The sequence below is a fragment of the Carcharodon carcharias genome, chromosome 25 (genome assembly GCF_017639515.1).
Source record: "Carcharodon carcharias isolate sCarCar2 chromosome 25, sCarCar2.pri, whole genome shotgun sequence".
NCBI classification, from domain to species: Eukaryota; Metazoa; Chordata; class Chondrichthyes; order Lamniformes; family Lamnidae; genus Carcharodon; species Carcharodon carcharias.
Genome location: NC_054491.1, coordinates 47,200,023 through 47,225,257, shown reverse-complemented (window position 1 = coordinate 47,225,257; position 25,235 = coordinate 47,200,023). Strand labels below are relative to the sequence as shown.

Below are 25,235 nucleotides of genomic sequence, written 5' to 3'. Positions count from 1 at the left end.
GTCTTTTTCTGGATGGCAAGTTGTAACTAGTGGGGTGCCACAGGGTTCAGTCCTTGGGCCCCAACTATTTACAATCTATATTAATGACTTGGATTCAGGGATAGAAGGTACTATCGCTAAATTTGCAGATGACACCAAAATAGTTGGGAAAGTAAGTTGCAAGGAAGAAATAAGAAATTTACAAATGGATATTGACAGGTTAGATGAATGGGCCGCAATTTGGCAGATGGAGTTTAACGTGGATAAGTGTGAGGTTATCCATTTTGGTCGAAAGAATAAAAAGGCGACTTATTTAAATGGAGAGAAGCTTCATTGCAGAGGAATCTGGGTGTCCTCATGCATGATTCGCTGAAAGCTAGTCTGCAAGTTCAGCGGGTAATAAGGAAGGTAAATGGAATTATGGCATTTATTGCTAAAGGAATAGAGTATAAAAACAGGGAAGTGTTGTTGCAACTGTACAAAGCATTGGTGAGACTGCACCTGGAGTAGTGTGCACAGTTTTGGTCCCCTTACTTGAGGAAGGATGTAGTTGCATTGGAGGTGGTTCAGAGGAGGTTCACTAGATTGAATCCAGAGATGCGGGGCTTGTCTTATGAAGAGAGATTGAGCAGTTTAGGCCTTTACTTGCTAGAGTTTAGAAGGATGAGAGGAGATCTAATTGAGGTGTATAAGATGCTAAAGGAGATAGACAAAGTAGACGTGGAGCGGATGTTTCCCCTTGTGGGGCATTCTAGAATGAGAGGCCATAGTTTTAGGCTAAGGGATGGTAGATTTAAATCCAGAGATGAGGAGGAATTATTTTTTTCAAAGGGTCGTGAATCTGTGGAATTCGCTACCTCAGAGTGCAGTGGATGCCGGGACGCTGAATAAATTTAAGGACGACATGGACAGATTTTTAATTAGTGATGGGTTGAAGGGGAGAGGGTGGGAAATTGGAGTTGAGGCCAAAATGAGATCAGCCATGATCGTAATGAATGGCGGGGCAGGCTCGAGGGGCTGAATTGCCTACTCCTGCTCCTCATTCTTATGTTCTTATGTTTGGTGTTTGATAACATTAGTTGCTCGTGGTGGTGGATTACAATGGCAGCTTTAACCTGCTCTAGAAAGGAGGTTGCTTTTTGCTTGTTGCTCAGAATCCGCTTCTGAAATTGTTTATTCAGAAGCTTGACCAATGGAGAGTTCTTGTCCAGCTCAATGTCGGCCCCTGGTTTAGATACAGTTTCTATTGAGAATACAAGGTATAGGACACAACTGAGGCTGAATAGGGTCAGAGGCACGATGACATACAGAAGGAAATGGTAATTACCTTGACTGTAATTTGATTTTTAAAAGCTTGAAGATTTCAGAAGGAAGGGGAGGCTGACTGAGGTGGGAATTATGAATTTTAATGTTGGGCTGTTGTGGGAACAGTGACGGACAGAGCATTTGGAACTTAACAAGGAACAAGAACAACGGCTTTCAGAATCTCCAAGATGTCCCAAAATGTTGCTAACTCAATTAAGTATTTTGTTTGAAACATAGGGAACATAACAGTTTATCTGTACACAGCAAGGTCCCACAGAGACCAATGAGATAAATATGCAGTTTTGAGGTAAGATGTGTGGAATGACAGGATTGGACAGATGGGCAGTGAGCTTTAAATTCTGATCCAAATTAAACTTGGGCACAGTTTCGAATGTTTCAGCTTTAAGCATGTGAAAGCTAAGCTTTGGTGCGATTCCTCACACACCAAGGTCATTGTGCCGACTTCTGTCACTCCTCACAACTTCATATGGTTGGTACTGATTATCCATTCAGGGTGGCCCCACACTCGCCCATCGCAACATCCATCTTTGCATGCTCTTCTGCCTGCTTCACTGTTCTTTAAATGATTCCAGGATTTTCTCCTCTTGACCTGGAAGCCTTTTCTACACATAGATCATTTGTTAATGTGTGCAGAATATCTTGGCATTAGTTCTGAATCTGCCCCTTGCTAGTTTGAACTTAATCCCACTTCTGTTGTTGGTGTTGTGTGTTCCAACTGTCATGTTTATCTCTAGGCCACCCCTTTTCACACACTGGAAAGCTCAAGTTTCTCCAGCCCTAATTCGCTTTGGCGTGAGGAATGAGCTTTGTGGCTATAAAAACAAATATATATAAAAACAAAAATCTGCGGATGCTGGAAATCCAAAACAAAAACAGAAATACCTGGAAAAACTCAGCAGGTCTGGCAGCATCGGCGGAGAAGAACAATGTTTCGAGTCCTCATGACCCTTCAACAGAACTAAGTAAAAATAGGAAAGGGGTGAAATATAAGCTGGTTTAAAAGTGGGGGGTGGGGTGCGGTGGAAGAAGGGGGGGTCGTTGGGACAAGCAAGCAGTGATAGGAGGAGATAACCGAAAGATGTCACAGACAAAAGAACAAAGAAGTGTTGAAGGTGGTGATATCTAAAAGAATGTGCTAATTAAGAATGGAGAGCAGGACAAGCAAGGTAGCTCTAGTGGGGGTGGGGTGAAATAAATGATGGGTGGAATACATTTAAAAATAATGGAAATAGCTGGGAAAAGAAAAATCTATGAATTATTGGAAAAAACAACGAGGGGGAAGAAACAGAAAGGGGGTGAGGATGGAGGAGGGAGATTAAGATCTAAAGTTGAACTCAATATTCAGTCTGGAAGGCTGTAAAGTGCCTAGTCGGAAGATGAGGTGCTGTTCCTCCAGTTTGCATTGGGCTTCACTGGAACAATACAGCAAGCCAAGGACAGACATGTGGGCAAGAGAGCAGGGTGGAGTGTTAAAATGGCAAGCGACATGGAGGTCTGGGTAATGCTTGCGGACAGACCGAACGTGTTCTGCAAAGCGGTCACCCAGTCTGCGTTTGGTCTCTCCAATGTAGAGGAAACCGCATTGGGAGCAATGAATGCAGTAGACTAAATTGAGGGAAGTGCAAGTGAAACGCTGCTTCACTTGAAAGGAGTGTTTGGGCCCTTGGACGGTAAGGAGAGAGGAAGTGAAGGGGCAGGTGTTGCACCTTCTGCGTTCGCATGGGGAGGTGCCATAGGAGGGGGTTGAGGAGTAGGGGGTGATGGAGGAGTGGGTCAGGGAACGATCCCTTCGGAATGCTGCCGGGGGGGTGAAGGGAAGATGTGTTTGGTGGTGGCATCATGCTAGAGTTGGCGGAAATGGCGGAGGATGATCCTCTGAATGCGGAAGCTGTTGGGGTGATGTGAAGACAAGGGGGACCCTATCATGTTTCTGGGAGGGAGGAGAAGGTATGAGGGCAAATGCGCGGGAGATGGGCCGGACACGGTTGAGGGCCCTGTCAACCACTGTGGGTGGAAAACCTCGGTTAAGGAAGAAGGAAGACATGTCAGAGGAACTGTTTTTGAAAGTAACATCATCAGAACAGATGCAACGGAGGCGAAGGAACTGAGAGAATGGGATGGAGTCCTTACAGGAAGCGGGGTGTGAGGAGCTGTCATCGAGAGAGCTGTGGGAGTCTATAGGCTTGTAATGGATATTGGTGGACAGTCTATCACCAGAGATTGAGACAGAGAAGTCAAGGAAGGGAAGGGAATTGTCAGAGATGGACCATGTGAAAATGATGGAGGGGTGGAGATTGGGAGCAAAATTAATAACTTTTTCCAGGTCTCGACGAGAGCATGGAACTGCAGCGGTTCCAAAAGGCAGGTCACTACCACCACCACCTATAGGGCAATTAGGAATGGATAACAAACATTGGCCCAGCCAGTGATACCCATATCCCATGAAGGAAATAAATTTAAGAAAGTGCCCTCCCACCGATACTGCTTCCTTCTGCCCAGTGTCAATCTCTAAAACTAAGTCTGTAACTGCCCCTTCTCTTGTTACTAACTGTTCCCTGCAGACACTGACCCTTATTAAGTTTATTCCTGCCTTTATTGGGGGTCCAGTTGCCTAGGCTATGGTTATTAGCAATAACAGCAAAAGCTTGTATTTATACAGTGCCTTTAATGTAATAAAATGTTGCAAGGTGCTTCACAGGATAATATAAAACACATTTTAACAACAAGCTACATGGGGAAATATTAGGGCAGAAAGCGGTAGGTTTTAAGTATCTTAAAGGAGGAAATTAGGGAGAGCTCTCAGGCAGTCAGAATCACAGTTGCTAATGGCGGAGAAATTCAAGTCAGAGATACTCAAGAGGCCAGAATTACACAGATATATGGGAGGGTTGTAGGGCTGGAGGCGGTTAGAGATAGGGTGGGGAAAGACCACAAACGGGTTTGAAGTCGTGGATGAGAATTTTAAAATTGGGGCATTGACCAGGAAACAATATTGGAAGATGAGGTTGGGGGTGACCGGTAAATGGGATTTTGTGCAAGTTTTGAAAAAAAATGGCAGCAGAGTTTTGGATGACCTCAGGTTTATGGAGGGTAGAATGTAGGAGACCATCCAGGAGTGCATTGGAATAGCCATCTAGTGGAAACAATGTAGATGATCACAAGGTTAATAGAGTTCTCTATCTACAAATCAGATGGTGTCTCTGAGCAACACAGACATACTTTTTCTGATGTATTGCCTGGAATCAGTCTGTGGACTGCTACCACTTATACGAAAAGTGTGCCACACACCATCCTGCATTTGTTAAAATCCATTGCTTGCTGCTTGCTATGATTCTCTGGGGCCATGTAGCTCAGTTGGTTAGGAAATGGAGGTGGATTTAGTTTCAGGGCTGGCCATATATCCTGCATAACAGTGCGATTGTTCAGCAAGTGATTTCCAGGAAGAATGCTGGGTGAATACCCAGAGATCACTGAGCCATGGTACCTGGGTATTATAGAAAATGCAGGCATTTATATTCCTACTTTTCACAACCTCAGAATGTTATAAAGGGTTTTACAACCAATTATGTGGTTTTGAGCTGTAGCCGCTGTTATAATATCATTAAAACTTGATTGCAGTTTTAGATGCCACTTGCTTCTGCACTGTATATTATACAGGCAAAATGTCCTCCTATGCTTTGTGTTTCTATGATTCGCCTAGTTGGGAAATGTTTATCGTTTTGATGAATTGCTAGTCTGGGTTAGTGCGACATAATCTTGGTTACAATATCCCATGCCAACCGTCAGCTTTTACAGCAACTCAGTGACGTGTAGAAATTCCAGCACACCTTGCCTTGAAGCAGATTGGTAATGTGATTAGTGCAGGAGCAGTATGTTCAAACAGACAGTCACAGCAACAGCTGCTTAAAGTGAAACTAAGAAATCAGGTTAGAAACTGCAGCCCACAAAAGGTTAATTGGCCATACCAGCCAGATAAAAATTTCCATGTCACTTTGGCACAGTTGGAACCATTCTTGCCTCTCAATTGAGAAGCTCTAGATTCAAATTGGACTGCAGGACTTGAGCCTGGGATTGATACTTTGGTGTCGTACTGAGTGAGTGCTGTAGATGCTGTTCTTTGGCAAGACTTTAAAGAGACTGGTGCTTAATGTGCATAAATCTTTGAAGGTGGCAGGACATACTGAGAGAGTAGTCAGTAGAGCATATAGAATCTTGGACTTTATTAATAAAGGTATTGAGAACAAAATCAGGGAAGTTACACTGAATCTTTATAAAACTCTGGTCAGGCTACACCTAAAGTATTGCATCTAGTTCATCTGATCACCAAACTTTAGGAATGATATGAGGGTCCTTGAGAGGATGCAGAGGACATTTACCAGAATGGTTCCAGGGATGAAGGGATTTAGCTGCCAGGTTAGGCTGGAGAATCTGGGGTAAAGGAGATTGAGGGGAGATTTGATGAAGGTGTACAAGATGATGACAGGTTTAGATAAAGTAGATAAAGAAAAGTTGTTCCCATTGGCTGATGGTACAAGGATAGGGGACATGGATTTAAGGTTTAGGCTAAGAGATATGGGGGGGAATGTGAGAAACATTTTTACAGAGTATGAAGTTGTAACTGGGCACTCGCTGCTTGTGAGGTTGGAAGCTGAGACAATGATTTCAAAAGGAAATTGGATGGACACTTGAGTTAAATAAACTTTCATGGCTACGGAGTGAATAGTGTATGGAACTGGGACTGACTGGATTGCTTTACAAAGAGCCAACATGGATTCGATGGGCCGAGTAGCTCCCTTCTGCATTGAAATGACTCTATGGCCTGGATTTTCACTGAGTTGGGATGACTAGGGAGCCCTTTAAAAACAGCAGGCCTGAATCCGGGATTCCCGACCCCATTTCTGGGCTGTCTGAATTCCTGGAGTGCCTTTAAAGGCTGAGGGTCAAAAGCCCACACCTGGCACTTCCCACCTGGCCGGCTCCGTGGCAGAGATAGGTGAATCCTACTCCTCTCCAATTTTCATGGATTTGGGCCGAGTTTTTAAAGAGTTGTGGTTCGTGGCCTCTCAGAGGAGTTGTGAACCTTTTCTGAATGAGGGGAACTTTTAAAAGGTAAGTTCAAAAGGTCCTCCTCATGCCCCCAATGCCAAGATAAGGCTCTCCCCCCCCCCCCCCCCCGCCATTTCCCCATGCAAGGCTATGATCCGTCATGCCCCCTAGGCCAAGCTATGCCCCCCCCCACCAACACACATTCCCATGCTAAGCTAAGGCACTTCTATGCCTATTGACCCACTTTACAGTGTCTCGAACCAGTGAACCCGATAGTGAAGCAGTCTGTGTCAGAAGCTTTTTAAAAAAAAACATTCATTTCATCCATTGCTTTCTACTATGTTTTTCAAAAAAAGTCATTTCACTACAAGGCAATAAAAGTGTCAATCATCCAGGCCCTTTAAAGTAGCAACAACAGAAATGCAAGCCGTTGAAACCACTTAACATTGTGTAAATAAACATTGTGAAATTGACAGCAGAGTTGAGATGAGGAGATGAGGACCGAGGTGAGGAGAGAGTTTTTTTACTCAAAGGGTTGGGAATCATTGGGATTCTCTACCTCAGAGGGCTGTGGAAGCTCAGTCATTGAGTATGTTTAAGGTGGAGATTGACATATTTCTAAATGCCAGTAACATAAAGGGATATGGAGATAATGTGGCAAAAAGGCTTTGAGGTGGATGATCAGCCATGATCATGTTGAATGGTCTACTCCTGCTCCTATGTTCATAATTCAGAGAGCCTGAACTACCAATAAGGCAATGTTTTCTCAGGTGTTTCAACAAGAGTAATGGATTACTGGACTCTCAATGAGGCTGGATGATTCTTTTGCTTTTGATCTTCAAACTGGACCGAATGGCCTCTTGTGCTGTACTATTCTATGATATTAGTTGATTGTTTTCCCTGGATTCTCATCTCTAAATATTTCCCCACCATTGGCATTAGGCTGACTGACCTGTGCTTTGTCCTTCTTCCCTTTTTTGATCAAGATGATAGCATTTGAAATCATCCGGTCCTCTGGCACCCTCTCCGTTATAAGAAGATTAAGGCCAGATCCTCTGCAATTTTTATCCTTCCTTCCCTCACCATCCTGACCAGGTGACTGTTCTATCTTGAGCACTGATAATGTTTTTAAGTATCTGCTGTTTATCTATTCAATTTCTTTACCTCTTTTCCTCACCTTAGCCTAATTTACTTTACAGAGACAGGCATATGCACTCCTCCAAGTTTAATTATTCCATCATTGTGCTTTCAGCTACTGGCCTAAGCTGTGGAATTCTTTCTCTAAACCTCGCCATCGTCATCCTCTCTTTCCTACTTTAAGATGCTCCTTAAAATCTACATCTTTGACTGAATCTTTGTTCATTTGCCCTAATATCTCATTATGTGGTTTGGTGCCAGATTTTGTTTTATAATCACACCTGTGTAATGCCTTGGGATGGTTTATTATGTTAAAGGTGCTATATAAATGCAAGTTGTTGTTTGTGAGAGTGATTTAAAATACAATGTCTGAACAAGATGGAAAGTAAGAAGAGAAGTTGCTTACTAACTTAGACTGGGAGAGTCTTAGCCTCACCCTCTCTCTCTCTCTCTAGACATGCTTGTCAATCAAAAGTGTGACTTTAAAAGAGCCCCAAAATCTCTTCCCCCCTCTTCTGCGAAACCCACTGATGATATGTTCAGACACTGTAATTGAACTGTGGTTGGAGGAAGATGTGCAATGAGCTGTTGGGCAGATTGAAACTGCTTTTGCAGCACAGGAAAGAAACTTTGGGTATTGCAGACCACACTGAGTCTGTACAGCTGTTAACAGAACCTGATTTTAACAGTGTGCTGTGAGCAGATTCCAATAGGATAGGAAACCTGCTCCCTATTGTCACACCAGCATTGCTTCCAGAGTCCAGTGGAGCTTGGCTTGGGAAGCTGGTGAACAAGCAGGACCAGCTTTGTTTGTTTGGTCCTGCATACTGTGCCCTGGTATAGGACTGTAAGTCAATGGGAGCTGCACTTCACTCACCATCCTAGCTTATTTTCATGGTCTCATCTCATGCCTGGGTGTCTGCAGGAAAAGACTCACTGGGTCAGTGAAGAAGGTACTCCCTCCAATTCTACAACTACCACATAGGCCAGTTGAAGAGAAGTTACAATCTCGGATCACACAGAGACCACAGAGACTCAGGCTTCCTTTTAACCGGTTTTATTCAAACATATGCAGGGGAGCTGCAATCATTCTGAAGAATGAAGACCCAGCTCCCAGACTGATTACATTTCATTACTTTTGTACTTTTTCTTATAATACATTTGAGTACATTCGAATACATCCAATCGGTAACCGACACACCGGTCCCATGCTAACGCTATCCTATTGAGTACATAAACATGTGATTTTGCTAACTAATTATTCTAAAGGACCTATACATAATTATATTATCCAATCAAAATTAAAACACATACGCAAAGACTTTGGTTCTCACAACTCAAAACTTTGTGTTTCATCAAAGCCCCCTCTTTGTCAATTGTATGTCTTCCCATATCTAGGCTAAAACTATCTGCCCCTTCCCTATGTGAGAGGGGAGTACACCTGATCTAATTTATGTCCTTGTGTCTCCAGTCTGACTCTCAAGGCTGTGCAATGTTCATCTGGTAATCTTCAACTCTTAATTTGTTTAGCAGCCATATCTGCCTGGAGATTTTAAGGGTTTTTCAGTAAATTCTTACTGCATTCTCTTTTTAATTTCCCCCTAACGGCCAGAAGCTGAGGATTCACCTTAAATACCTGCACTTTCCACACAACCCAAATCATCTAATTTAAGCAAAAAGATAAAAACAAAATGCTGCGGATGCTGGAAATCTGAAGAAGAGTCTTACGGACTTGAAACGTTAACTCTGTCTTTCTCTCCATAGATGCTGTCAGACCTGCTGAGTTTTTCCAGCAATTTTTGCTTTTGTTTCATCTGATGGCTTCCTTAGCATTGCTACAGCACAATCCAAGCACAATTCTTCAGGATGTGGATGATAGCAGTGTGAGATAACTTGTTCAACTGGTGTGAAACTCATTCTTCTTTGCTGTTTAAGGGGTGCCACCTATATTTACTCACTGAACTGGAGGTGTTTTGGTTTGCCAATACTCACGAGCTCATTAACAATTTGATTCTGTATTATTGTTCTAGTGCACAGATTTCATGATTGAGCCTGGAATACTTGTCAAGCTGCTTCTTAAAACACGTCCCTACAGGTTTGGGCTGTACAGTGAATAGGGTGAAAAGAAATAATGGGTGGCAGCTTTGTTTGGCCTGTAACTGATGGATGCTCGTATATCAGCTCTTTAAAAGTTTCACTGCACTGACCTCACCCTTTAAATAGGGTTGGATTCAGAGTGGGGTGAGGATTGGGTGTGGGCAATGGGATGGTTTTGGGAATGGGGCCATGAGGTGATGGAGCTGGTTAGGCAGTGGAGCCATGGGATGATGGGACTGGTTTGGCAGTAGAGCCATGGGGTGATGAGACTAGCTTGGAATGGAGCCATGGGATGGGTTTAGCTGTCTTTACCAATTTTTCTTCAATTTATCAAGACTTGAAATTGGCTTTCTGCTATCAAGAGCTCTTATCTTTGACTGCTCCCCCTCAAGTTTTTAATGCTGCTCCTGGTTGTATACTGATTACTAATTCCCAGATGTTTGGCCACATTCTCCAGTTGCCCACTTATTAAAACGAGACCCATCTTTTTCAACTAAAACCCTCCTGATAAGAATAGCGACCTGGGCACATTGTAAATCCATACCATTTATCTGTAGATAAATGTTTGTTATTATGACCCTGCTTCCCTGCATTTCTCTCCAATTTGTTGACATATCTTTTCCTCTGTCTCCTGCACACTATTTAGTATATATAATACAGAGCCAACAGAGGAGCAGTTCCCTTCATATTCCTTAACTTAAACCAAATAGGTTCAGCATTTGCACCATCCTCTTGTATCTGCCTGTGTTTGAGTGCAGTGTGAAATCTTAGATTAATTCTGCCACTCCTTCTTCCCCATTATCTCTCTATTTTGTAATGGTTAAGCTAAGCTGTCACTCTGAGCACAGTCCATGTTCATCATATTGAATGATATGTTGCACCCACAGAAATTTGGGCTTCCATTTCACCAATTTTACTCACAATACTTATATCTTTATACGCATAAAAGTCAAAACCTCAGTCTGTTTTTCTCTTCGCTCTGTCCACACTCTTCCTTTTGCTTTGTTTTCTCATCATCTTGTTTTCTCCCTGCACTCTTCCACAAGGGCATAGGCCCAAGCCCTGAAGCCTGGCCTCCCTGAACAAGCTATCTCTGTCCCAAAGCTGGTTCCAACTCGCCAGGAATCTTAACCCTTCAACCCTACACCAACTTTCCAGCTGGACACAACTTCCTTAATTTATTATCCCTTTCCTGGTTAGCATTGAGGAACCAGCAGTCACCTGAGGTCATGACTGTCAAGGTCTTGCCTTTTAATCTAGTAAATATTGCAGCTTTGCAGTATCTCAGTCCTGTTTCCCTAAGTTTTTGGAATGAAATTCAGTGATTGCATTCAAGGTCAAGGGTGATAGCTCATCAATGTCATTGGTGGAGCTATCAAAGGTCAGAGCGTAGTTTCGATTAGATTTTCTGAAGAGGGTGGCTGAATGTTGAATCATCAGAAGTGGATTAGGTAATATGTAGGAGATCACTGATAAGAAACGGAGAGATCAGAGTCCCTGCAGATTTTCGAGAAATGGAAACACTCAGACTCTACCAACTGCACTATGTACAACAGGAAGTTGCTGGGAAGTCATGAAAATGACTTTGGGTGGCCGTGTGATGAGAGCATTTCTTTAGTGTGGCAGAGACCCTACTAAATGTTTAGGGGATAATTTGAAAACATTTTCAGCAACTGAACTGTAGAGTTGCCAAACACAAGTACCAAAATGACCAGCTCTTATTGGTGTTCATTAAGTTGCAGTGTATCCTTAGTCCAGTGACTTTTTGCTTGTGTCTTCGAACAAATCATTCTGCCATTTTTGTTAGTCATGGATGCCCTTTATTCTCTGCCTTGTCAACACAGACCTTTACCCCTGTTCCCACAAGAAATAGGAGCAGGAATAGGCCATTTCACCCCTTGAGTTGCTCTGCCAATCAATAAGATCGTGGTTGATTTGATTGTGGCCTCAACTCCACTTTCCTCTTGCACTACTGTAACACTTGACTCCATTGTAGATTGGAAATCTGTCTAAAAGATGCCAGTGAGAAGATGCCCAGGTTTGAACTGCTGACCTGGATTAATTTAAGTCAACAGCAAACCGATGCGATCACTTAATCACTAAATCATAGATTCAGACTCTTACAGCGTAGGAGGAAATCATTAAGCCCGTCATGCCTGGGCCAGCTCTTTGAAAGTGTAATCCAATTAATCCTGTGCCTCCTGCTCTTTCCCTATCGCTCTGAAAATGTTTCCTTTTGAAAGTTATTGTTGAATCTGCTTCCACCACCCTTTTGGACAGTGTGTTCTAGAATGCACTACTCACTGTACTAAAGACACTTTCCTCGCCTACCTGCTGCTTCAATGACCATTTACTTAAAATCTGCCTCCCCGGGTTATAGACCCTCTCGCTGATGGAAACTGGTTCTCACTATCTGCTCTCTTAAAATCTTTTATGTTTTTGAACACTTCAATTAACTCTCCCCTTAACTTTTCTGCTCTACAGAGAGCAATCCAATGTAGGTGTGGAAAGCAAGCAGTTTATTACACTCCAATCATTTGTGATAAAGGATAAGAGCAAACAAGTCTTCCATGCAATTACGTAGTAATATTGTGCACAGTTTTGGTCACTATGCCTTACAGAGGGAGTGCAACTAAAAAGGAGGGAAGAAAGACCTGCATTTAAAAAGTTCAATTCACAACTTCAGGATATCCCAAAGTGTTTTACAGCAAATGAAGTACCTTTGAATTATAGTCACAGTTGTAATATGGGAAATATGGCAGCCAATTTTTGCACAGAAATAGCAATGTGAAAATGACCAGGTCAAGCCATTGGGGTTAATTTGCCTGTTCTTCTTCAAAATGGACCCTTGCGCTCTTTGTCCTCCCGAGAGGGTAGGCTCAGTTTAGTGTCTCACCTGAAAGACAGTACCTCCGACAGCAGCCATTCCTCGGTACGGCTGTAATTTGCTAGCTGAGATTTTTGTGCTCAAGTCTTTGGAGTGAGACTTGAACCTTCAAACTCCTGTCTTTATATACTATAACCCAGTATTTACAGCATGGAAGCTGGCCAGCTGGTCTGTGTAGGTACATATGCTTCACAAGCCTCCTCCCTCTCAAACTCATCAAATCCAATCATTCCATCCCTTTCTGTATGTAAGTTACCCTTAAATTAATCTGTGTTATTTAGCTCAAACCACTCCATGTGGTAGCATATTCTACATTCTCATCACTCTTTGCATCAAGTAGTTTCTCCTGAGTTCCGCATTGGACTTATTAGTGACTATCTTACATTTATGGCCACTTGTTTTGCTCTCCCCTACAAATGGAAACTTCTTCTGTCCATCTTCCATTATCTTAAATTCCTCTGTCAAGTTGCAACTCAGCTTTCCAAAAGTCTATTCAGTCTCTCCAGATGAGTGTAACCCCTCTGGTATCATTTCTGTAACTTTTTTTCTCTATGATGCTTTATCTTTTTTACAATATAGAGACTAGAACAATGCACAGTACTCCAAATGTGGTCTAATCAAGTTCCAATGTAAGGTTAACTTCTCAACTTTTCAATTCTATCCCTCTAAAAATGAACCCAAGTGTGTTTCTCTCTTTTTATTTAATGGCCTTATTAACTTATATTGCTATTTTTAATGCTTTCTGTATCTGTAACCCAGATGCTTCTGTTATAAGAATCATAGAATTGTTGCAGTAGAGAAGGAGGCCATTTGGCCCATTGTGTCCTTGCTGGTTCTCTTTAAGGGCTACTCAGTCATTCCCCAACCTTTCCCCCTTAGCCCTGCAAATCTTCTCTCTCCAGATAATTATTCAATTCCCTTTTGAAAGCCACAATTGAATCTGTCTCCACCACACACTCAAGCATTGCATTCTAGTTGCTAATCACTTGCTGCGGACTGCAAGATTTTCCTCATGTCACTATTGCTTCTTTTGCCGAACACCTTAAACTGGTATCCTGTGGGTTCCTGACCCTTCAGTCAATGGGAATAACTTTCGCACATCTACTCTGTCCATGCCCCTCATGGTTTTGAACACTTCTATCAAATCTCTCTGAACCATCCCTTCTCTAAAGAGAAAAGCCCCAGCTTCTTCAGTCTATCTACATAATAGTAGTGGTAGTATGTAGTGGTGATGTTGGGAATGGCATTAAACAGGAAATTAGAAACGCATGCAATAAAGCAACATCTGTAACTATGGGTGACTTTAATCTGCATATAGATTGGGCAAATAAAATTAGTAACCATACCGTAGAGGAGGAATTCCTGGAGTGTATACTGGATATTTTTCTGGACCAATACATTGAGGAACCAACTGGAGAACAGGCCATCCTACACCGGGTATTGTGTGATGAGAAAGGAATAATTGGCAATCTAGTTGTGTGAGGCCCCTTGGGGATGAGCGACCATAATATGATAGAATTCTTCATCAAGATGGAGAGTGACATGGTTGATTCTGAGACTAGGGTTCTGAATCTTAATAAAGGAAACTACGATGGTATGAGGCGTGAGTTGGCTATGATGGATTAGGAAATGTTACTTAAAGGGATGACGGTGGATAGGCAATGGCAAACATTCAAAGAGTGCATGGGTGAATTGCAACAATAGTTTATTCCTGTCTGGCGCAAAAGTAAAACAGGAAAGGTGGCCAAACCATGGCTTACAAGGGAAATTAGAGATAGTATTAGGTGCAAGGAAGAGCCATACAGATTGGCCAGAGAAAACAACAGACCTGAGGATTGGGAGCAGTTTAGAATTCAGCAAAGGAGGACCAAGGGATTGATTAAGAAGGGGAAAATAGGTTACAAGAGTAAGCTTGCAGGGAACCTAAAAACTGACTGTACAGTCAGAAACAGGGGAATTTATAATGGGGAACAAAGAAATGGCTGACCAACTAAATACATACTTTGGTTCTGTCTTCACAAAGGAGGACACTAATAACATACCAGAAATGTTGGGGAACACAGGGTTTAGTGAGAGGGAGGAACTGAAAGAAATTAGTATTAGTATGGAAATGATGTTGGGGAAATTGATGGGGTTGAAGGCGGATAAATCCCCAGGGCCTGATAATCTATATCACAGTGTACTTAAGGAAGTGGCCCTAGAAATAGTGGATGCATTTGTGGTCATCTTCCGAGATTTTATAGTTCCTACAGATTGGAGGGTAGCTAATGTAACCCCACTACTTAAAAAGGAAGGTAAAAAGAATACAGGGAATTATAGACCAGTCAGCCTGATATTGGTAGTGGGGAAAATTCTAGAGTCCATTATAAAAGATTTAATAGCTGAGCACTTGGAAAACAGTGGCAGAGACGGACAGAGTCAGCTTGGATTTACGAAAGGGAAATCGTGCTTGACAAATCTACTGGAATTTTTCAAGGATGTAACTAGTAGAGTTGATGAGGGGGAGCCAGTGGATGTGGTTTATTTGGACTTTCAAAAGGCTTTCGACAAACTCCAACATAAGAGATTAGCGTGTAAGATTAAAGGGCATGGGATTGGGGATAGTGTATTGAGATGGATAGAAAACTGGTTGGCAGACAGGAAACAAAGAGTAGGAATAAACGGGTCTTTCTCTGAATAGCAGGCAGTGACTAATGGGGTACTGCAGGGATCGGTGCTGGGACCCCAGCTATTTACAATATATATTAATGATTTAGATGAGAGAGCTAAATGTAGTGTCTCTAAATTTGCAGATGACATAAAGCTGGGTGGGAGGGTGAGCTGTGAGGAGGATGCAGAGATGATTCAGTGTGAATTGGACAAGCTGAGTGAGTGGGCAAATGCATGGCAGATGCAGTATAATGTGGATAAGTGTGAGGTTATCCACTTTGGTAGCAAAAAGGAAGGCAGATTATTATCTGAATGGCTATAAATTGAGAGAGGGGAATGTGCAATGTGACCTGGGTGTCCTTGTACACCAGTTGCTGAAGGTACCATGCAAGTGCAGCAGGCGGTAAAGAAGGCAAATGGTATGTTGGCCTTCATAACGAGAGGATACATAGCGTACAGGAGCAAGGATGTCTTGCTGCAATTATACAGGGCCTTGGTGAGACCACACCTGGAATATTGTGTGCAGTTTTGGTCTCCTTATCTGAGGAAGGATGTACTTGCTATAGAGAGAGTGCAGTGAAGGTTTACCAGACTGATTCCTGGGATGGCGGGACTGACATATGAGGAGCGATTGAGTGGGTTAGGATTATATTCGCTGGAATTCAGAAGAATGAGGGGGGAATCTCATAGAAACCTATAAAATTCTAACAGGACTAGACAGGGTAAATGCAGGAAGGATGTTCCCGATGGTGGGGGAGTCCAGAACCAGGGGACACAGTCTGAGGATACAGGGTAGACCATTTAGGACTGAGGTGAGGAGAAATTTCTTCACCCAGAGAGTGGTGAGCCTGTGGAATTCGCTACCACAGAAAGTAGCTGAGACCAAAACATTGTATGTTTTCAGGAAGGAGTTGGCTATAGCTCTTGGGGCGAAAGGGATCAAAGGATATGGGGAGAAAGTGGGAGCAGGCTATTAAGTTGGATGATCAGCCATGATCATAATGAATGGCAGAGCAGGCTCGAAGGACCAAATGGCCTCCTCCTACTTCTAGTTTCTATGTTTCTATAACTGAAGCCCCTCATTCCGGAAGCCACTTCTGTAATTTCTTTCTGCACCCTCTCTAAAACTTAATATCCTTCCTCAGTTGTAGTGTCCATAATTGAACACAACACTCAGGGCTGAGCCAGTGTTTTATAAACTTCCTTTCTTTAGTCCTCTATCCCCCTCTTTGTAAAGCCCAGGACCCTGAATGCTTTATTAACTGCTTTCTCCACCTTCCCTGCAAAATTCAATACTTTGTACACATATACCGCCAGCTCCCTCTTCTCCTGCACCCTCTATGGAATTCTAAGCTTTATTTTATATTATCTTTCCTCATTCCTCCTACCAAAATGATCACTTTGCATTTCTCTGCATTAAATTTGATCTGCCACGTGTCTGCCCATTCCACCAGCCTATGTCCCCTTGAAGCCACCATTTTCCTCTTCACAGTTCACAATACTTCAATTTTGTGTAATTTGCATATTTTGAAATTTTATCTGCATGCCCAAGTTTAGGTCATCAATATAGATCAACGAAAGCAATGATTTTAATACTGACCCCTGGGGAACCCCGCTACATACTGTCCTCCAGTCCAAGAAACAATTGTTTACCACTACTTTGTTTCCTGTCACTCAGCCAGCTTTGTATCAACACTGCCACTGTCCCTTTTGTTCTATCACCTGTAACTTTGCTCACAAGCTTGTTATGTGGCAAATTGTCGACTTCCTTTCAGAAGTCCACCACATCAACCATATTACCCTTATCAACCCTCTGTTACTTCATGAAAAACTCAATCAAATTATTTAACCACCATTTTCCCTTAACAAATCCATATTTGTCCAAGTGACTGTTAATTTGTTCTGGCCCACAGTTGCTGGGTATATATTGCTCCCTTTTCTGAATCTGGGTTAACGGTTGCAATTCCCCAGTCCTCTGGCACCACCCCTGTATCCTCAAAGGGTTGGAAAATCATGGCCAGTGGCTCTACAATTTTCACCCTGATTTCCCTGAATTTCCTTAGCTGCATCTGATCTGTTCTCAATTTGATTGAGTTTTTCACAAAGTAACAGAGGGTTGATAAGTGTAATATGGTTGATGTGGTGGACTTCTGAAAGGAAGTCGACAATTTGCCACATAACAAGCTTGTGAGCAAAGTTACAGGTGATAGAACAAAAGGGACAGTGGCAGTGTTGATACAAAGCTGGCTGAGTGACAGGAAACAAAGTAGTGGTAAACAATAGTTTCTTGGACTGGAGGACAGTATGTAGCGGGGTTCCCCAGGGGTCAGTATTAAAACCATTGCTTTCGTTGATCTAGATTGATGACTTATCAACTTTAAGTACAGCCAGCCTTTCTAATACCCTCCTCTTTACCAATTTTTAACCCATCCAGTTCTCAACTACCTCCTCTTTCCCTATGACTTGGTAGTATCTTCTTCCTTGGCTAAGACAATAAGATGTAGGAGAGAAGTAGGCCTTTCGGCCCATCGAGTCTGCTCGCCATTCAATGAGATCATGGCTAATCTGATAATCCCCAACTCCACTTTCCTGCCTTTTCCCCATAACCCTTGATTCCCTTATTCATTAAAAATCTGTATATCCGCCATGAATATAAGTAATGACCTAGCTTCTACAGCCCTCGACGGTAAAGAATTCCACAGATTGACTACCCCCTGAGAGAAGAAGTTCCTCTTCATCTCTGTTTTAAATGGGAGACCCCTAACTCTCAGATTATGCCCTCTGGTCCTAGGCTCTCCCACAAGGAGAAACAACCTTTCAGCATCTACCCTGTGAAGCCCCCTAAGAATCTTACCTGTTTCAATAAGGTCACCCCTTATTCTTTTAAACTCCAATGAGTTTACTCAGCCTCTCCTCAGAAGAAAACACCTCCATACCCGAAATAAATCTAGTGAACCTTCTCTTGGCTGCCTCCAATGCCATCATATCTTTCCTTAGATAAGGAGACCGAAACTGTTTACAGTATTCTAGGTGTGGTCTACTAGTGCCTTGTATAGTTCTAGCAAGACTTCCCTATTTTTATACTCCATTCCCTTTGAAATAAAGGCCAACACTCCATTTGTCTTCTCAATTACCTGTTAAACTTATATGTTAGCTTTTTGGGATTCATGCACAAGAGCTCCCAAATCCCTCTGTGCTGCAGCTTTCTGCAGTCTTTCTCCATTTAAATAATATTTTTCTGTTCTTCCTGCCAAAGTGCATAACCTCACATTTTCCCACATTATATTCCATCTGCCACTTTTTTTGCCCACTCACTTACCCTGTCTATATCCCTTTATAGACTCTATGTGTCATCCTCACCACTTGCCTTCCCACCTATTTTTGTATCAACCACAAATTTGGCAATAGTACACTTCAGTTTCCTCATCTAAGCCATTGATATATATCGTAAATAATTGAGGCCCCAGCACTGATCCCTGTGGCACTCCACTAGTTACAGGTTGTCGTCCTGAAAATGCCCCCCTTTATCCTAACTCTCTGTCTTCTATTAGTTAGCCAATCCTCTATCCATATTAATATACTACCCCTAACACCATGGGCCCTTATCCTATTAAGTAGCCTTATGTCCGGTGCCTTATCGAATACCTTTTGGAAATCCAAATATGTTTCCCCTGCTTGTTACCTCCTCAAAGAATTCTAATAAATTTGTCAGGCATGATTTCCCCTTCATAAAGCCATGCTGACTCTGCTTGATTAGATTATGCAAACCCTCATTTAATACCTCAGTTATATCCTCTGGCTCCTTTCATAAATCCTCTTCTTTTTTTGTCCCTAATCAGGCCCCACTTTTCCTTTTACCACCCTTTTGCTATTTATATGCCTATGCAAGACTTTTGGATTCCCTTTTGTGTTGTGTGCCAGTGTCTTCTCATATTCTCTCTTTGCTTTTATTACTTTTCATTTTCAATTCCTCTATGAACTTTCTATATTCAGCCTGGTTCTCAATTCTATTATAAAATATTTGTCATATTTCAATGCATCACCTTCCTTGCTTCCTCTGGCTTTGTTTATTCTACTTTCCCTCTTTGTGAGAATGGACCTCAACTGTAACCCAATTATCTGCTCTTAAAGGTAGCCCATTTTTCCAGTACAGCTTCGCCTGCTAATTTTTGATTCCAGTTTACCTGGCTCTAATCTGTCGCTTTGCCTTGAAGTTGACCCCCCAACCCCAATGAATTATTTTCACTTTGGATTGCTCTTTGTCCTTTTCCTTAGCTAACCTAAACCTTATTATACCATGATCACTGCCCCATACCCCTACTGACACTTGATCCATTTGTCCTGCCTCATTCCCCAGCACCAAATCCAGAAATGCCTCCTTCCTCTATGGATTGGAAAGATATTAATGTAGAAAATCATTCTTAATGCTCTTAAAATGTTCTCCCTCTCTGCCCTTTACACTAATCCTATTCCAGTTGATGTTGGGATAATTAAAGTCCCCCGTTATAACCTGTTTGTATCTCCTTGAAAATTTGCTCCTCTAAATTTTTGCCACTATTTGGTGGCCTGTAGATTCTATCCAGTGGTTTAATGGTACTGTATTAGTTTCTTAGCTCTAACTCAATTCTGTCCTTGACCCTTCTGGGACACCCTCGATCTCCAGCACTAATATTCTCTTTAGTCAACACTGCCACCCCTCCTCCTCTCTTCCTTCATTATCCTTCTTGAACACTGTGTATCCAGGAATGTAAAGTACCCAGTCTTGCCCTTTTTTGAGCCAGGTTTGAACCATTATTTCCACAACAACATGTTCCCCCGTGGGTGACTGCTTGTGCCTGCAGCCCTCCAACCTTATTTATCAAATTCCTTACTTTCATATATTTGCACAGTAAACCTAATTTAAACCTTATTACATTCTCTCTTATGCTGAATCCACTTAATACCTTACTATTTCTTATTATAGTGCCATCAGGGTCTCCCAATTCTTTGTGCACCTTGTTTTTTTCCTCTCTAATATTTCCTCCTGGTTCTCATTCCCCTGCCAAGTTACTTTAAATTTACACTAGCAAATCACCCCAAAAGGGCATTGGTCCCAGCTCTGTTTAGGTGCAACCCATCTGACCTGTACAGGTCCCATCTCCCCCAGAACCAATCCCTTTATCCACCTATGTTGTTCATACCAATATGGACCAAGACTACTGCCTCCCTGCTGTAAGTGTTCTGAGGTCGCTCAGTGATATTCTTGGCCCAGGGAGATAACTGCCATCTTGGACTCACATCAGTGAATGCAGATACACCTGTCTGTTCCTGTAACTATAGAATCCTCTACCACTACTACTTTCCCAATCTTCTGTCCCCTTGTATAGCTGAGCCGTGGATTTGGTTCTGGCTGCACTCCCTAGAGGACCCATCTCTCTCACCAGTATTCAGAACTGAAAATGGCTGGAGAGTGAGATGCACTCTGGGGACTCCTGAACTCTCTGCCTGACTCTCCTTCACTTCCTGGCGGTCAACCATTCCATCTCTGCCTGAGTACCCTTAAGCTGCAGGGTGGTCACATCCAGAAACGTAGTGTCCATGTAGCTCTAATTGCTGTGGTCCGTGCATGAGGTTTCCAGTTGCTGCTCAAGCTCGGAGACCCAGAACTCAAGCTGCTCCAGCTGGCCACCCTCCTTGCATGTGGTTGTTCAGGGCACAGGAATCATCACATGGAACAGGATGTGCATTCCATGGCACTGAGACACTCTGCTGTGCCTTTATTTATCAAACCATGAACTGACATTACTAAAATAAACTTAAGACGTAAATACAGATCCACCAGCTACTTGCCAATCAGCTGCTTCTCCTGAAGTGACCTCACATTCCCCACTTATTTTCCCTGCTTATTCTTATTATCAAAGTGAACCACCTGCCATTTATCTCTTTTCACATTAATTTGGCAGTTACGCATCCATTCTGCAAGGTTATTTTATCACGTCTTCTATTTTGTCACATTCTTCCTTAAAATAAACCCACTCATTCTTTGGCTGAGAGCAAATTTTGTGTGTGCAGTCACTGGCCCTTTTGTAGAATCATAGAATTGTTCCAGCACAGAAGAAGGCCATTCAGCCCATCGCGACCATGCTGGCTCTCCTAAGGAGCAATTCACATACTGCCACTTCTCTGCCCTCTCCCCACGTCACGTACCGCCCTCTCCCCACGTCACGTACCGCCCTCTCCCCACGTCACGTACCGCCCTCTCCCCACGTCACGTACCGCCCTCTCCCCACGTCACGTACCGCCCTCTCCCCACGTCACGTACCGCCCTCTCCCCACGTCACGTACCGCCCTCTCCCCACGTCACGTACCGCCCTCTCCCCACGTCACGTACCGCCCTCTCCCCACGTCACGTACCGCCCTCTCCCCACGTCACGTACCGCCCTCTCCCCACGTCACGTACCGCCCTCTCCCCACGTCACGTACCGCCCTCTCCCCACGTCACGTACCGCCCTCTCCCCACGTCACGTACCGCCCTCTCCCCACGTCACGTACCGCCCTCTCCCCACGTCACGTACCGCCCTCTCCCCACGTCACGTACCGCCCTCTCCCCACGTCACGTACCGCCCTCTCCCCACGTCACGTACCGCCCTCTCCCCACGTCACGTACCGCCCTCTCCCCACGTCACGTACCGCCCTCTCCCCACGTCACGTACCGCCCTCTCCCCACGTCACGTACCGCCCTCTCCCCACGTCACGTACCGCCCTCTCCCCACGTCACGTACCGCCCTCTCCCTTCATTCCTCCTTTTCAGATATTTATAAAAATTTACGGTACAGAAGGAGGCCTTCTGATATACAAGCCATCCGGCCTAATCCCATTGTCCAGCATTTGGTCTGTAGCTCTGGAGGTTATGGGACCTCGGGTGCATATCCAGACACCTTTTCAATGAGTTGAGGTTTTCTGCCTCCACCACCTTTTCAGACAATGAGTTCCAAATCCATATCACCCTCTGCATGAAAATGTTTTTCCTCATCTCTTCTCTAATGCTTCTACCCCCTCCTCTTTCCTGTGCAACGCCCTAAGAGGGTATTTGTGACCATGGACTTCCATTGTGTTTATCAAACCATGAACTGACATTACTAAAATAAACTTAAGATCCATAAATACAGATCCACCAGCTAACTTTGGATTGGATTGGTCCATGATTATGCTTGGCAAAGTACTGCAGTGGTTTGTTTTTGCCTTCTGCAATATGGCTGACCAGGAGACTCTATCACTCTTGCCACATGTCATCAGGTGCATTGGGAGGATTTACAAGCTGATAATCAACCTGTTTGGTCAGGTTATGAACGCACCTTCCATCGTCATTAAGTCCTAAAGTGGGACTTGAACCTAGAGCTTCTGGCCCAGAGGTATGGATGCTACTCAGTGCGTCACAAGACCCCCAATTTTTCTACCAATCACATAGAATCTAATGCTCCCTAGTCACTGACCTCTCTGCTAAGGGAAATAAATCCTTCCCATTCACTGCCCCTCAATTTTGTGTATTTCAATCAAATCTCCCCTTAGCTTCCCCTGTTCCAAGGAGTACACCTCAGCCTATCCAATCTTTCCTCATAGCTGCAATTTTCCAGTCCTGGCCAAATCCTTGTAAATCTCCTCTGTATCCTCTCTCGTCTTTTTTAAATTCCTTCATGAGACGTGGGCATTGTTGACTAAGGCCAACGTTTTTATTGCATATCCCTAATTGTCCTTGAGAAGGTGGTGGTGAGCCGCCTTGAACCGCTGCATTCCATATGGTGTAGGTACACCCACAGTGCTGTTGGGGAGGGAGTTCCAGGATTTTGACCCAGTGACAATGAAGGAATGTGCGTTATATTTCCAAGTCAGGATGGTGAGTGGCTTGGAGGGGAAATTTGAGGTGGTGGTGTGTCTGCTGTCCTTTTCCTTCTTGATGGTAGTGGTTGTGGTTTTGGAAGGTACTGTCTAAGGAGCCTTGGTGAGTTACTGCAGTGCATTATATAGATGTATGCACTGCTGCAATGGTGGTGGAGGGAGTGAATGTTTGTGGATGGTGTGCCAATCAAGGGGGCTGCTTTGCCTTGGATGGTGCCAAGCTTCTTCACTGTTGTTGGAGCTGCACTCATCTAGGCAAGTGGGTACTATTCCATCACACCCCTGACTTGTGCCTTGTGGATGGCGGACAGGCTTTGGGGAGTCAGGAGGTGAGTTACTCGCTGCAGGGTTCCTAGCCTCTGACCTGTTCTTGTAGCCACAGTAGTTATATGGTTGGTCCAGTTCAGTTTCTGGTCAATGGTAACCCCCAGGATGTTGATAGCGGGAGATTCAGTGATGGTAATGCTATTGAATGTCAAGGGCAGGTGGTTTGATACTATCTTGGAGATGGTCAATGCCTGGCACTTGTGTGGCGCGAAAGTTACTTGCCACTTGTCAGCCCAAGTCTGGATATTGTCCAGGAATGGCTACATTTGGACAGTATCTGAGGAGTCGCGATTGGTGCTGAACATTGTGCAATCATCAGCAAACATCCTCACTTCTGAACTTGTGATGGAAGAAAGGCCAAATGCTGCCTTGATATCAAGGGCAGTTACTTTCCCCTCACCACATATAAGTGCAGTTACATGATTTCTGTAATGAGGTGACCAGAACAATTTTACTACAAGAATATAATGTGACACTTTTCTGAAAGTCCATGGTTTTGCTGTGAATGATGGGAGGATGATGAGTTGTGGCAAATTAGCACAATGCCCCAGCCCTGATGGTGATTAACTTTAAGTTATGGGCTTTTGCAGGAAATCAATGTCTTGGCTGAGGAAATGGTCTTTCTTCCAGCAAGCAACCAGAAGAAGTTGGAAAAACGCAACCCAAAAGTGGTGATGCTAATCGTTGGGCTGATTATTGGGGCTGCTCTCCTCTCACTGATGATCGGGCTTCTTGTTTGGCATTTTCACTGTGAGTATAACTTGTAATGCCTTCGATGCAGAGCACAGCACACACAGCAAGGAGGTGAACGTCCAGGCATAACGCTCCTAGGAACAAGGCTAAATATCCAGTAACAGCTACTTGTATTTAATGTAATGAAATATCGCCAGTTACTTCATAGAACATTATAAAAACAAAATTCGACACTAAGCGGCGGGGGGAGATATTAGGGCAGATGACCAAAAGCTCAGTTAAAGGCAATTTTTAGTAGCATCAACAGGAGGAAAGCAAGGGAGTGTGAGATAGTAGTTTAGAGAGGGAATTTCAGAGGTTAGGGCCTTGACAGCTCAAGTTGTAATCGCCAATAGAGGACCAATTAAAATCTGAGCATGAGGCCAGAATTAGAGGAGCACAGATATTTTGGAGGGTTGTGGGCTGGAAGAGATCGGAGATAGGGAGGAGAGAAGCCAGGGGCAGGTATGGCAGGTGAGTAAAGTTCAGAAGCTATTTGAAAGGACAGGCATCAGAACAAGCAGCAAAGTTTGAAAGGGAGAAGAGTGGGTTTAAGACTAGTATTTTAAACTTAAATAAATGCAACTATGTGGGAATAAAAGTTGAGCAAGCTGAAGTGAACTGGAATACTAGGCTAGAGGGTAGATCACTGGAGGAGCAGTTGCAGACATGTAGGGGGATATTTCAGAATACTCAGAATAAGTATATTCCTGCTATCAAGAAAAATTCCAAGGGGCAGCTCCATCATTACCTAAAGAAGTTAAGGAAAGAATCAAACTTAACGAAAAAGCATATAACCGCATCAAGATGAGTGGCAGGTTAGATGATTGGTCAGAATATAAAGAACAGCAGAGAATGACTAAAAGGTTAATCAGGAGTATGAGAGGAAGCTAGATAGAAATGTAAAAATGGATAGAAGAGTTTCTAGAAGTATTTAAAAAGGAAAAGTAAGCAAAGTGAGTGTTGGTCCTCTAGGGAGTAAGAATGGGGAATTAATAGCAGAAAATAAGGAAATGGCAATGAAATGGGCAAATATTTTGCTTCTGTCTTCACGATTGAGGCTACAAAAATCATTTCAGTATTAGCTGTAAATCGGGAGGGGGAGGGGAGCTTGGTGAAATTACAATCACTAGGGAAGCAGTACTGAGCAAACTGATGGAGCTGCGGGCCAACAAGTCTC

General features: G+C 43.4%; 1 protein-coding gene across 2 annotated transcripts in view; it reads left to right on the top strand.

The window, feature by feature from the left end:
* The window catches only part of LOC121269635 (suppressor of tumorigenicity 14 protein homolog), a 94,107-nt gene that overhangs the window by 7,957 nt on the left and 60,915 nt on the right, over nt 1-25,235 (top strand). The window contains exons 1-2 of one of the 2 annotated variants that reach the window (XM_041174388.1): nt 7,339-7,446; nt 23,914-24,073. In XM_041174388.1, the coding sequence (XP_041030322.1) occupies nt 23,938-24,073 (136 nt within the window). In that variant the 5' untranslated portion in view covers nt 7,339-7,446; nt 23,914-23,937. Of the gene's footprint in view, nt 1-7,338; nt 7,447-23,913; nt 24,074-25,235 lie in introns of those variants that run through there. The other variant, XM_041174387.1, reaches the window with a different exon arrangement.